Source organism: Gekko japonicus, unplaced genomic scaffold (genome assembly GCF_001447785.1).
Source record: "Gekko japonicus isolate JY-2015 unplaced genomic scaffold, Gekko_japonicus_V1.1 scaffold3110, whole genome shotgun sequence".
NCBI lineage: Eukaryota > Metazoa > Chordata > Lepidosauria > Squamata > Gekkonidae > Gekko > Gekko japonicus.
Window position 1 is genome coordinate 118,280 of NW_015167630.1, and position 15,233 is coordinate 133,512.

A 15,233-nucleotide genomic window follows, 5' to 3' on the forward strand; every position below is an offset into this window, starting at 1 on the left:
GAGCATCTGTGGATCCAAGTCCTCGAATCGCTTAACATGGTCATTTCTATGAATCATGGGTGCGTGCTGTAGCGATGTACACCTTTTCTGCTTAGATGTTCAGATTGTGACTATTGTCTTCAAAAGGGCGCTGTATATTGTTTTATTTATTTGTTTGTTTGTATTATTTATTGTCCACCTTTCTCACAGGGACTCAGGATGGACAACTCATGGTGAGCCAGTACAATCAACAAAATGGGACATTCATTAGCCAGTGCATTAGGATTTTAGAAGTCGAACTACCAGAAAGAACTGAAGCAGAGCAGAAGTATTCACATAATGCATTAAGCAGTACAGAGATTACATAAATAGGATCCTACTTACAATAAGCTATACACAACATTATATAGACCACAGCCCCTCCTCATTGAGCCAAGCAAGTTTGTGAAGCCATTTTGTGCAGTGCAACCCTATTACCTGTTGAGAACTGATGCTGCTCCTTCCACTCTAGGGATGCTTCCCTTATTTGCTGTGAATCCCTCTTGCGTGTTTTTAGGTGTCCCTGCCTATCAGAACACATTTGTGTAAGCGCTGCTTTCACGGAACATGTGGCTGCTGGATCCATTTGGGGTGCTACTTTAATCCCAAGAAATCACACAGCCTTGCTTGTACTCTTTCTTCTTATGTGGCCCCTGTATGCTCAAAGCCATTCTTCTTGTTTTATGATACTGAAGGTTCAGAAGTAGTCTGAATTTAAATAAATAAATGCCATTTTCAGCCAAAGCATACAGTTATGTAAACACAATGGCACCCAGTTTCTCCTGTCCACCCTATTTCTACTCTACATTCTCAAGCAAAATCAAGCAGCAGCCATTCACTTCTATGTGAGCGTGTACAGTACTGCACTTGAGAACCATGCTGAGGCAGGAGCCAAATTCTTCTTCCTCTTTGGGAGAAAATTGTTGGATAGTATAACTCTGCATGCAAGAGGATCTGGGGCAGAAAGTTTAAGAGTATTCTCTCGCTCGCTCGCTCTCTCACACACACAAACACACAGATGGCAGTTTGTTTATTTATACTTTCAATTTCTATACTGCTCAATCCCGGAGGCTCTGAGCAGTTTACAAGCATATTACATTTCCTAACTAGGGCCACATACAATGTATATATATATAGGGAGGTGGGTGCCTACTAGGCACCCCGCCGGTATGTGTGTTCTTTTTCCTTATGGTGGAATCTTGTCTCGGCGGGCTCTGCAGCGGCTCCTTCTGGGGAAGCTCCCATAGTCTGCGACTGTGCGACAAGTTCCTGCGCTGGTCTCTGTCCAGTTGGCTCCGGCCATGCAGCGTCGCCGCGTTGTCGCGTCTCAGGGCCAATCCCTGCCTGGAACGATTGCTGCTTGGTGTTAAATCGCCGCCATGTTCTTTCATTGGATCGCTCCGCCGCTGTCGTTGCTGGCGGTAACTCCACTCCTCCTCGCCGCCACAACGCCAGAAGGCCCAGTTGGCCCCACTCGCTCATCAGTTAGATGTTGAGCCACTTTGGCCGTTGATTGTCTTCTGTTTTATCTTATATAGGCCTCTCTTCATCTTTCTCTTACCTGGTCTTGGAGCTATAACAAGTTAAACTTTTTTAAGTTAATCCATTCACAATAAATTAACTGTACCTACATGAATATGTCACATATTATGTGCTTTTATTTTTGTACATAAAATTTCTTTCTCATGTTACTAGTGGAGTCAGATAATCTTTTGAGTTTGGTGTCGTGGTTAAGTGCGCGGACTCTAATCTGGGAGAACCGGGTTTGATTCCCCACTCCTCCACTTGCACCTGCTGGATGACCTTGGGCAAGCCATAGTTCTGGCAAGCTGTTCTTGAAAAAGAGCAGTTTCTGTTGGAACTCTCTCAGCCCCACCTACCTCACAGGGTGTCTGTTGTGGGGAGGGTAAGCTGCTCTGAGACTCCTTTGGGTAGTGAAGGGCGGGGTATAAATCTAATCTCCTTCTCCTCCTCCTCCTCCTCCTCCTCCTCTTCTTCTTCTTCTTCTTCATCAGGTTTAACAGCATTTTTCTCTTAACCAGGAAATATGGAGAATCAGAGATACTGAGTAAAGCTCCCGTGCTTCCAAGTCAAATGATTTTTTTTACAGTTAACCCAAGAAAAATAACAGTTTGTTCTTATGTATTTACAGTCAATCTTTCTGGCGGAGACACAAGGAAAACTGAAAAATTTAGAACAGTGTAATAGGAACAGTATGATGTATCACAAAATGTAATAAGATTCGATCGCAAAGTCAGAAAACAATGCAATAAATACAGTATAAGGCGTATGACATATAAGATTGTTGGGTCGAGGGTAGCTCCCCGGCCCCTAACACTAAGTGGCCCAAGTACCATTAATGGACCTCCCCCAGAAAAGACCCAACGTTAGGAAGTTCGGGAAGGAGGCCTGAGACATACTCTTGAAAGCCACGATAAGTCCGTACCAAACACCTGAAACTTACTATATCTCACCTTTATTGATTAATTGTTTGTAAATGTGATTACACTTTAATTTGTGGTGAATTATTTGTTTACCCAGGGCTTTTTGAGCCAAGGTCTGGCTGTGTAAAGCCAGGGAATCACAGGATTCCGCCCTGCTTTCTAGGTCAGCCAATCAGAGAAGATTCCATTGCCATGGAAACTCTGTTGGCAGTTACAGAGACGCTGTGTTTTGTTCCCTTGTCTGAGACTGGACTGGAGGGGCCCTGGGTGGTTCCGGCTTCCCATCTCTTGGGGGGGGGGGAGAGAAAGGCAGAAAAGAGTAGCAGCCTAGGTGGCGCAGCTAGATTAGGGAAGTGTTAGATAGGAGCATTAGGGTTACCTGATGCCCTGACTGTGCCCTTGTAACTGAGTGATCTGGGGACTGAAAAAGCTGATTGCAAATAACTGTACGAAACTTATTTTTGTGGCTCCTGGTATGAGCAGAATGGATGCAAATGTGGTGCAGGGATCGATTTCATTTCAAATTACAGAGGCAGATCCAAACAGACACGGGAAGCCTTCCACTTCCCCCTGAGGAAGTACGCCCCCCCACCAAAATATAGCTAATGCTTGTAATGACTGTTGTGAAACTAATAACTAATAATAGCTATGCAGTATAAATTAACCTGCACCTTTTGTCCCTCTGTTAAATCACCCAGGGAAACTATCGCTTTATGAAACTTCTACTCGCTCGTAGAGCAAACTGGATGAAGAAGGATTTGGAAGAAATCACACCTTTGCACTTAACTACCCGGCACAGGAGTCCAAAGTGTTTAGCTTTGTTTCTAAAATATATGGCCCCAGGAGAGATTGATACACAGGACAAAAATAAGGTACAGACATTTTTTTTTTGCTGTTTTTATTATCCTGGTCAATTTCCAGTTGTCAAAACAGATATTTTTTTTTCTTCTGTAGTTAAAAACATTTAAAAATATGAATTGCCTAGGTACTGCACTGCCTACTTCTTCTTGTACAAGCTCCATATTGTGATTTTAGACTGAATAGCATGAGCTAAAGAGGGTTTTTCATTCTCCCTGCAATAACTGTGCAATGCCTTTACAGCGGAGGTTTGCCAAGTCTTGGCTTCGCCATTTCCTCCCTGGGATCAGTGTGAGCAACTTCTGTGTGTTGGTATCAACCAACCTATCTGAAGAAGATGTAAAGGCTGTTGATTTAGGATTGGCCTTTTGGTACAGCATCTCTTTCCCAAAAAAATCTTTCCCTGGCAAGCATGCCATGCATAGTACTTCAGCAACCACTTTCTTAGGTGACTGCAATGAATTCTGATTGGATTTTGTGCACAGCATACTAGGAATTGTAGGTTGGAACTTGCCGATCTGTTCCACTAGCAGAGGATCTGTCCTCCAGCCCAAGGAGTTTCCCCTCTTCCGAATATTATGTGGCTGGCGAAGACTTTTTCCACTTCTGCTAGTGACATGGATCCACAGGATTCAACCCCAAGGTCACATCCAGAGATTGAACAGAAACAAGTCAGGAATCATAGTCTTTTCCTCACTTTGCACTATCCTCAGCTTTTGAAATTTACAGAAGTTTAGTGTAATGTGGTACATGTTTTATGATCTAGTTTAAAAGGCGCTAAGAAATACGTTGCAGTGTCTAAGATACTTTAAAAATCACAAACAGCCCGTGAGGCTTGTTTCATTTGAATACATTTTTTTTACGAATCTGTATATCTTCCTTTCCCCCAGCAAACTGCTCTTCACTGGAGTGCTTATTACAATAATCCAGAACACGTGAAACTTTTAATCAAACACGATTCTAATATTGGGATCCCAGATGTTGAAGGCAAAATCCCCCTTCACTGGGCAGCTAACCACAAGGACCCAAGTGCTGTTCACACCGTCAGGTGCATTTTGGTGAGGCTTTGTGTTAAAATAATTATTGTTTAACTTTTTCCTTTAGTGCCAATAGTGTCCTCCATACCGTTAGGATCAGGTTGTGCTCCAGCAGTATCTTGAGTTTGAACTGAACCAACCAGGACATCTAAGTCAAAGCAGATGAGAGTGATTTCATCAGCAAAATGCTTCACAAAAAAAGTGATAGCTTACATGTACATTTTACGGGTCTACATCCACTGGGGCCTGATAACAACAACAAAAATCCCTCACAAACTAGTAAAGCTATGCTGGAAAGCAATTATGTAAATGCAGTGTTGTCACAGAAGTGAGCTTGCTTTGCTGCCATTACCTCCATCACTGCCACAGCTGGCAAGATAATGCCTTCTCACCCATGCTGGGTCACATTCACATTGAATTTTCTTCCACTTGCACTTCTGTTTCATTGTCCCAAGCTCCTAGGTAAATGCAGAGGCATTACAGTCTCAGTGGCAGGGGCGAGGGTGCTCCAGAGCAATGGTATTCACCACCTGAATTGACCACTAGGCTTCAATGTGAGGGGGGTCTAACCAGGCCCGTAGCTACAGTGGGGCATTTTGGGGCCTGGCCCCCTAAATTCGATCCAGCCCCCAGGCCCTCCGGCTCCCTGGGCTGCCCGGAGGATTCCCAGCGCTCTGGGCTGCCTGAAGGACTCCCCACCGCCGCCCATTCCCCAAGCGTGGCTTGCTTCCCTGTGTCGGCAAGCAGAGTACGAATGCCACAAACGTGAGTTTTTAAAATTTTATTTTTATTTTATTTTTTATTTTGTGATGTCAGCACCCCCCAACTTATTTAAAGGCCCCCTGAATTACAAAATCCTGGCTACAGGCCTGGGTCTAACCACCCAGCACACTTACTGTGCCTGCTCAGCTTTGTGTCTATGTGTGGAGGAAGCTGTTCGTCCAACTCTGAACGACAGCAGTACAGTGCAGGAGATGGGCATTCTACTTTGCCATGTTGTGTGGAGAGAGTTTGTGGGTGGTGGTAAATTGGGACTGGGGAATTCACCAAGCACACACACGCACACACACACAAACCATTCCAGGATCCTCAGTTCTCTTAATTAGGAATGGCTTTTCCCTCTGATTTTCATTTAGTCTTCTGCAAGGACACTCTTGCTTCAAGTGGATAAAGGTTTTAAAAGGCTGTAGGCTTGCAAGGTGTTGGGGCATATACTGCCAGGATACTCCAGTATAAGCAATCGGGAACTTGAGCAGCCCTCACACATGAACACATGAAGATAGGTGCTTTAGACTGAATCAACCCCTTGATCCGTCACGTTCAGTGTTGTCTACTCAGACTGGCAGCATCTCTTAGCAGGGTCCCAGGCAGAGGTCTTTCACATCACCTACTGCCTGGTCCTTTTAACTAGAGATGCCAGGGGTTGAATCTGGGACCTTCTGCATGCAAGGCAGATGCTCTACCACTAAGCCACAGCCCCTCATTCCTCTCCTCCCTCCCCTTTTAATTTTAATGCAACCTCTCTCAATGTTCTGTGGCTAGTAGAAGGTGGTAAGCATGTTTAGTGTGCACCAGACTTTTTAGTAGCTTTTCCCCACTTTTCTTTATAAATTTGTCAAGTAACATTTTCCAGCATGCTATTCTGTTTTATTTTGCTACACCAAACTGATCCAGTTACCCCTTTGCAGTCATCCTGTTGACTGCATGGGCTTGGCACTGCGTTATCTGCCTTGGGTCTCAGTGAGAAAGGCAGACTATAAATAACATGAATAAATAAAACAGATTCAGGAGTGGCTGCTTTGTCCGTTGGTGGTCCCATTTCAATGTCTACTGTTGCCTTAAGGAGGAACCCATGGGGACTCTGTTGGAGTGAGCAACTCAGCATGCCTGGACATTGGGGCGGGGCGCGCTACCTCACTCTAAGTGTGTATAGGTATTATCTCCTTGAATGAAATGCCTCTCTTTGTCTTAATCTGGGAGCTGCCCCCTGACCTCTTGTTTCTGTCTCGCTTTGTCCTCTCCGTCTCTGCACATGGCCTTCCACGGAGAGACATGTCTCTGCAGGTCTCTCCTGTAGATACTATGCCCTCACACTCACATACACGTGATGCTGGATTAGTTGGCCATTTGTGAATGGAAGCTAAGATCTTGATAAGTGTTCTTGCAATATCTCAGCCAACAAGGGCTCCTATGGGTTCCCTTTTTCAGTCTCTGCATATGCAGACATCACATGACCCCTTTTGGTTTGGTTTTTAAACCATTTGCTAATTTTTGGTTTCCGGATTTCTCTGGCAGGTTCCTTTGGGTTTACAAAACTTCACCTGGATTGGGCCCCCCCCCCCCAATTTGTTGTTCTGTGTTGTGTGTCACCCATCATTATTAGATACATATGATGAATAGATGCAGCAGTACTGTAGCTGTTTAGCACTTAAAAGTTCTTATCCCTATTGTTGTCCTGCAATTGCATTGTTGAAACAATGCTTAACATCAATGTTTTTATATAGCCCCTGGAATTTTTAAAAAAGATCATTGTAACTTAATTGCCTGGGATTTTTGTATAATAGGATGCTGCTCCCACTGAGTCTCTGTTGAACTGGCAAGACTATGAAGGACGAACACCTCTCCATTTTGCAGTTGCTGATGGGAACGTGGCTGTCGTTGATTTGTTGACGTCTTATGAAGGCTGCAACGTGACTTCTTATGACAACTTATTTCGAACGCCACTTCATTGGGCAGCTTTGCTGGGTACATTCTAAATGGCAAACTTTTTAATTCTATTTAGACATGGGTATTCTATTTAGACACTTGTGGAACATTGGTTTTCTAAATTGGGAGCTTACTTTCTTCAAAAAGAATGTACAAATTTGACTAGGAAAAATGTCTTTAAGCTTACTTTCTTCAAAAAGAATGTACAAATTTGACTAGGAAAAATGTCTTTAAGGACAAATGAGTGTCAAAAGGACTCTAAGACAGCAGAGCTAGAAGCAAGGCGGCGAGACATGAGAACTAGGAAAGAACATTTAGAGAGAGAGAGACCGAAGATAATATGAGTGAGAAGGAATGCAGAAGAGTAGGCAAGGAGGGCAGTCTGGTTGTTTTATCATTTTGGTGTAATAGTAATGTTAAGCCCTGACCTGGATAGTCCAGGCTAGCCGCTAGCCTGATCTCATCAGATCTTGGAAGCTAAGCAGGGCTTGCCAGTATTTGGATGGGAGCCCACCAAGGAATACCAGGGTCGTGGCGCAGAGGCAGGCAAAGGCAAACAGACTCTGAATGTATTTTGCCTTGAAAACCCCCACCGGGTTGCCATAAGTCAGCTGTGACTTGGTGGCAAAAAAAGGTAGTGTTAAAAGTTCATTAGCCTGTTTTGTCACACTGTTTTTGATGTTATATGTAAATACTGAAATTATAAAATTATCAGCCACACCGTCTATTTAAAATCTCTGTATAAAGCCTGAATCTTGACACAGGCAATCCTTCTTTCCTTTGGATATTCTCCTCTTTATCATCATCATCATCATCATCATCATCATCATCATCATCATCATCATCATCATCATCATCATCATTATTATGGTCCTCACTGTACCCAGTGCTTTACTGAGTGCTTTAAGCAAAATAAAAATAAAAATGCAGGTTCCTGCACTGAGGAGCGTACACTCTAAACCTCCAAAGCAAGGAAGAAGCAAAGGGAGGAATGGCAAGAGGCAAAGAAGAAAATGAGGATGAGTGTGAGCAAATGTGGTTTCAAATGGAGACTGGGGCCACTGGGGTAGAGCAGTATGCTTCATGGAGAAACCCAGCTTTGAGGAGGGTTTTGAAGGACAACCGCAGTCTGCTGCATCACTAAACGCTGTTCTGCAGTCAGGGTCAGCAGGAGTTTTTAAAAATCACGACTCAGCCATTTGTACAGGTCTTCAACAAGCACAAGTGGCTTGAGTTTAGAAGCCAACGAAAACAATAACCTGAATTCGGTTGACCTGTTTGCTAGACCAGAATGTGAATCCACATTATGAGAAACAGGAAACCCAGAGGAAGCCCCTGAAGGCCTTTTGGTCCCCCTTATCTGGCAGTTGCTGTGGTTCTGAACTGCCTCCCAGGACCAGGAGGTCCCAACCATTCTGTTAGCCAAACTGCCTGGTTTGTTAATAAAGATGGGGGGTTTGAATGTATTAAATGACAATTGGCAAACAGGGAGCAATAACCTTTGTATACAGGAGTCCCACTTATTCCAGTGGTCCCAGAGATAGACACAGAGACCAGATCTTAGTGAAATGGTTTCTTTACGAAAGGATTTGCACACATACAAATAAACACAATCACACACTCAGCGATACAGAGCTAGGAAAATTAGACTGAAAAGGTACAGAGACATTCGCATTAGCAGGAAGGAGTTTGTTGGTTGGGCAATACTGACCTTCCCGACGTGATGAAGCGATCCTTACAGCGGAAAAATAGGGGAGACTATAGGGGAAAATGGTGTCTTATTCTGAACGGGCAGAACAAGCGGAGAGACTCTGGGTAGCACTACACCGAGATTCGGCAAGGTAGGATGGGGTTAGGTATAGAGGAAGAGAGAGAGCATGGCGAATCCTGCTCTTTTTATACATTATTTGGACTTGGGGGTGGGCTTCACTGGCCACTTCCCTTGTCACATCCCCAGGAAGTTAATTAGGCAAAAACTAGTTGCAGGAGGATGGTGAGGCTTAATGGTTGGGCAATATTGATTCCATTACTACTAACAGTGGCATCTTTAGAAGACAATAGCAGAAGCAGCCAGGGTCATTAGTTTTGATGGCTCGATGATCGCTTTGGCTGATGGGCTTGGCAGGTCGTGTCAGTCAGCTAATCCCTTTATGCAAGCAGTTCTTTTGTTATACTGGGCAGCATACGTGCAGTATCTGGTGAAAGTTGGGGGGAGAGGTGCCTGCATGTTGTCCGAGGTTTCTGTTCATGGAGTCTCTGTGGCGATGTTCATGTTTCCTTGCATTACATGGAATTCCTCTACAGCATGCTTTTACTGGCTTCTGTGTGCTGTTCGCGGCTGGGGTGCTTGGCTCATCTCTGCTGCGTGGCAGGTGAGAGGTGGCAGGTAACCCATGGACCCATCCTTGGTCCATACAAAGAATGCTTGTGATGTGTGCAAACTGCAGTTGACCTCATAGACCAAAAACAAAAGGCTGGCTTCAGCATCTGCACCAGCTGCTACATTGATGCAGCAACTGAGGCTGGTCCCAAGATGACCTTTTTTTTTGCTTTCCCATCATTTTAATTTCACTGACTGTACAGAGCTAAATCAAATTTCTTCTTCTTAAAACTTTCATGGCTGGAAAATCTTTCAGCGTGTGTTTGTTATCTTCTCTGATAAGATGGGAGAAGAAACCCAGAGTACACAATTTGGCATAACAAACATGTGTCCTAGTTTCTGCCGTTTTGCTCTCTCCTTAGGTCACGCACAGATTGTTCACCTTCTTTTAGAGCGGAACAAGTCGGGAAGCATCCCATCTGACAGCCAAGGGGCAACCCCTTTACATTATGCAGCGCAGAGCAACTTTGCAGTAAGTAGAGCAAACAAATATACTGATTGGAATAAGCCAGAGTCATGTGGTGTCTCTCCTTGGATTCATTGGCCTGGTTGTTGGCCATGGTACTAACAACTGCTGTCCCTCGTATCAACTGTTGTAGGCTAGAGGCAGAGAATAGTGGGGGGGAGGGTGGTGTGGTGGTGTTAAGATGTTGGAAGAGGTTACTTTCCTCACTTCTTTTGTTCTGCTGTCACTGCTCAAAATATGGTTTGCAGATTTTTGAAACAATACAAAAACCTTTTTATGTACGTGCATGCTGTCAAATCGCAACTGACTTATGGTGACCCCAGCAAGGGGCTTTGAAGGCACATGAGAATTAAAGGTGGCGTTCCCCTGCAGTGTCTTCCTTGGTGGTCTCCTGTTCAAGTATTGACCCTTCTTAACTTCCAAGATCTGACAAGATTGGCCTACGCCATGCCACCTCCCCTCCCTCTACAGAGGCTTTTTTTTTTTTGCTAAATTATGGCACCCCATGGGATTTTCAAGGCAAGAGATGAACACAGGTGGCTTGCATAACAGCTCCACGCTTCCTTGGTGGTCTCCCATCCAAGTACCAGCCAAAGCTGACCTCGCTTAGCTTCTGTGATCTGATGAGGTAGGGCTAGCCTGGACCAACCAGGGCGGGAAAGGGACAATGGATATTCAGTTCTCCAGGTCCAAGAAGCCAGGGAGTCCTCTTTCCTGATTCTATTCTTATGTAATGACACGGGAACAGCAGGCGAGCTGCCTGTCATCTTGGGACTTCAGGGGGGGCGGAGCCTGGCGTTCTTGCATGGCGGCAGCATAGAGACTTCTCTCCTCCAGCCTTCCCATTCCTCGCCTAAAAACGACCTCTTCGACTAACGAAACCACTTCCAAAAAGAACATGGGGAAAACCGGAATAACATGGTCCAACAAAAAATATATGAACTCTCAACAATTAACCAGATATCTGGTTAAAGAAACCGAAAAATCTCCGAGCCAGCGGGCCGCAGAACGCCAAGAGAAAATGGCGGAGACTTTATCAGATGACGACGACGGAGCTATGCTATCCCGGCGCGAATTCCATAAAACTATACACCACTTGGAAAGCACGATAGTGGAACAAATTCAACTTGCTTTAAAACCATTTTCAAAAGAACTCAAACAAATCACACAAACGCTTGCCGAGGTGTCCCAAGCAGCGGAGACTGCCCTGGAGACCGCCATCGAATCACAAGAAGACATACGCAACCTCCAAAAAGCCGAAATGTGGGCCAAAACAAAGATCATGCTCCTAGAAAACAGACAGCGAGAAAGTAATTTAAAACTCCGAAATCTGCCCGAAAAAGCGGAAGGTGAGCAAGATTTAAGAATATTTATTGCGACGTGGCTTGCACAAGAGTTAAAACTTGAGGACGGAATAGCCCCCCTCATAGACAAGGTTTACCGCTTAGGCCCCATAACGAAAAAAACAGAAAAATTTCCCAGAGATGTTCTCGCCACATTTCCCGATAGTCGAACCAGGGACGCCATTTTACGAAAATCAAGGGAAGAAAAAGGGCTAACTTACCACAATACCAAAGTGTTAGTCCTTCTTGACTTGTCACAAGAAACTCTCCAGCATAGGAAGAATATCAGCTTCATTACAGAAAAATTAACGGCTAATAACATCCGCTACCGTTGGATCTCCCCTACGGAGCTACAAGTTCTCCACGATGGCCAAAGATACCATGCAGACGACCTAGACAGCGGGTACCAACTGCTAACAACACTCGGCATCCCATACGAGCCTCTACCTGCTCCACCACCCGACGATCAACCACCACTTAAGCCTTCAGAAGAGTCATCCTCCTTACGCTGGCAGTCAGTCCACCGCTGACCTTTTGAAAACCCGACCAGTCAAGACTTGAAATGTTGAAACACCGCTCACGGTTTCCTTCATTACCACCTCTAACTGCGGACGGCAAGACTGTGGTCTTTAGATAAGTGCCACAGATTTATTTCTGCTTTATTTTAGATAGATGATCTTTTTTTTACCTTGGATATTGAAATAGTTAACCTTCCTGAATTGAGAAGGCTAGCTTAAATTGTATTGAAATCTTCACCAGTCCATCGTTGCTTCCAAGACAAAACGGCCAGTCACGGCTTGAAGGTTTGACTTACTTTTCAAGATCTAGACGCTCTAATGCCCTTTATAATTATCGTCTTGGCCGCCGCCGCAGAACAAGTGCCTCAGATTTGTTTCATGACACAACCTGTATTTATATTCTTTATTTGAACAATGGGTGCAGTTAACCTCTTTAAGGTGAAAATCTTAAAATCTAATTTTAATTTTAATTAATTTTTTCCTTTCATTATATTTTAAGTGTTAAGGTGAAGTCAACCTATATTTCTTTTCTTTTTTATAGTAAAATTTCCTTATATTTGAATAAGCTGGTGCAGATAACCTCATTAAGTTGGCAAAGTTTAAATCTTTATTAATTAATTTTTTTCCTTTCATGATATTTTAAGTGTTAAGGTGAAGTCAACCTATATTTCTTTTCTTTTTTATAGTAAAATTTCCTTATATTTGAATAGCTGGTGCAGATAACCTCATTAAGTTGGCAAAGTTTAAATCTTTATTACCTGTTGTTGTTGTTTTTCTTTACAAGATACCTTATTCATTGAAAGTGATGTCAACCCATATTTCTTTTATAGTGCAAACTCTTTAAAGGCTTTACAATAATTTTCTTAGAAAACAGTTGTTCAGAGCTTATTAACCAAGCTTTATCCTTTTGGTGAAGTTAACCAACTTATATTACTAATTTATAGAATCCAAGCCTTTGTATATGTCTTTTTTACCCAGTCAGGCTGATATCCTTTGTTTGCAGTCTTGGAAACCTATTGTTTATTTTTTTTACTCAGGGGTACTATAAAAGCATTTAAGCTCACTAAGGAAGGTAATTTACTTATTCTATGAAACTCAAAATTAACAATTGTTACCTTATCATGCTTTATATAGAAGAGGTTATATCACATTAGAATTTGAATCATTACATTGTTCATCATAGAGAAACTGTTTATTTCAACTAACAAGGGATGGGAGGGTGGGAGGAGGGTTTTTCCCTATTGCCCCCCTACATTATCTCAATTTTTCATTCTGTTTGTGTAATAATACATTTTTATAAGCTTTACCCTATTAAATATAGGGTAAGCTACAATTAGATACCCTCTTAGGAGGAAGATATCCCCCCTTCTTACAATTTGGAAGAAGAGGGCATATACAGTTGATGCCATGCAACCAATAGGGTTGTCACGGCTTAGTTTTTGTTATTGTAGTTTATGTACTAGTTTTGATCCCTTGCTTATCTTGTTGTCCATATACGTCTTCTCCTGCCATGAACGTTCATCCAAGATACAGTACACACTTGTGTTTTTCTTGATACCAAATGGATAATACCCTAAAAATAATCTCTTTAAATTGTAGGGGCTTAAATAGCAAATGCAAGTCTAGAAAAATTTCTAATGCCTTGGTGAAAATACGGCCTGATATTCTTCTCTTACAAGAGACTCACTTAAGACGTTCATCTCAACCTATTTTTAAAAACAAATGGTTCGCTTACCAATACCAAGCGCATGGCTCCTCCTCATCTCGAGGAGTAGCCATTTTATTTTCTAAAAACACGTTCAATTTGATTGCCATGACCAACTTATAGATGTTAAGGGACGTTTTTTATTTTTAAAAGGTCTGCTGAATAACACCTTGATGACAATTGGATCTATATATGCTCCCAATGTAGGACAAGAAATTTGTTTACGTGAAACCTTTGTATCTCTTGGAAATTTCCAAGCACGACACATTATGTTGGGTGATTTTAACACAATCCCAAATTATTTTTTGGGACAGATCCTATAACCCCTCACTCCCGAAAAAATATAACGCGAATTCCAAATTTACATCGCCTTTTCAGTTAATTTTAGACCAACAGGGGCTATGTGATGTGTGGAGAATCCACCATCCCGGTATGAAAGATTACACCTATTTTTCCCCCCGACATCAGGTATATACGAGAATAGACGCTATTTTAGTTTCCTCGGCATTAATTAACCAAATACAATCCTCTGAAATTGGACTGCGCACCCTATCCGATCACGCCTGGACGGAATGTTCCCTCGACCTACAACCAAACGAACCACACACCAGATCTTGGTCCTTAAATAAAAATATTTTATTCAGTCAAAGTGCTTGCGAGAACATAGAAAAATCTTTAGAAGAATTTTTCAAATTTAACAAATCCGATGAAGTCCCATTGCCAGTGATTTGGGACGCTAAAAAAGCCTTTATAAGGGGGAAATTCATCGCAGTCACAGCAGCTTACAATAAACAAAGAAATAAAATAAGACAAACAATCTTAAACAACATCAAACTTTATGAAGATAAACATAAAAAACGGGTTCAAAACGCATTTATAAGCTCCTCCTTTTAGAACGTAAAAAATTAGAATCACTTGAAACTTCGCAGGTGCAAAAACAATTATTATACTTGAAACATAAGTATTGGTTTAAACACCCTCGTTCCCTAAAACTTTTAGCTTCGAAAATTAAACAGCAACAATTACTTCGAAACACAAACTCATTAAGGGACTCCCAAGGGAAAATAATTACTTCCACTAAGGATATCCTTAATACCTTTCAACGTTACTTCCAACAATTATATAGCACCGATAACCCTTCTCCCACTCTTATTACCAAATTTTTAGAAACCAAAGACGTTATTAAAAAATTATCTCTTTACCATAGTAAAAAGATGGAAGCCCCATTCACTCAACAGGAGTTATTATCTGCCATTAAACGCACAAAATCCGGAGTTTCCGGTGGCTGTGAGATTGCGCAGTCAGACCGAGAGAGCCTCCGCGTCCTAGCTCCAAAGAATGCAAAATAAAGACTAATTGAGGACCATAAAGATAAAAACAACTTGCTGATAAGAATGGGGAAGCAAAGAGGAGGAAAAGGAGGGAAAGCAGCCAAGAAAAATAACGAGGGAGCTCAACAAACTGAGCAAACTATGCAACCATCGGATGATGACGCCCCCCCCCCATTTGAACTCAACTCCGAAGAAGAGGCACCTAGCCGGCAGAGTAAAAGGAAACGTGAGGATTCAATTACCAAAAAAGATATACAGACTATGCTGGTAGAAATGAAAAAAGAAATTAAAGACAGCATCACCCCTATCTATCAGAAACTGGACGCTATGAATCTCAGCCTAACAGATCTGCGGCAAAGAACTGATCAGGCACTGACGCAAACAGCTAAAAATAAGCAGGATATACAAAGCCTGAAGACCTTTGAGA

At 42.7% G+C, this 15,233-nt stretch overlaps 1 protein-coding gene across 1 annotated transcript in view; it reads left to right on the forward strand.

The window, feature by feature from the left end:
• The window catches only part of INVS (inversin), an 86,515-nt gene that overhangs the window by 34,758 nt on the left and 36,524 nt on the right, over positions 1-15,233 (forward strand). Inside the window, exons 3-6 of the mRNA XM_015414054.1 lie at positions 3,161-3,334; positions 4,211-4,378; positions 6,922-7,102; positions 9,806-9,915. Coding sequence (XP_015269540.1) covers positions 3,161-3,334; positions 4,211-4,378; positions 6,922-7,102; positions 9,806-9,915 — 633 coding nt within the window. The remainder of the gene's footprint in view (positions 1-3,160; positions 3,335-4,210; positions 4,379-6,921; positions 7,103-9,805; positions 9,916-15,233) is intronic.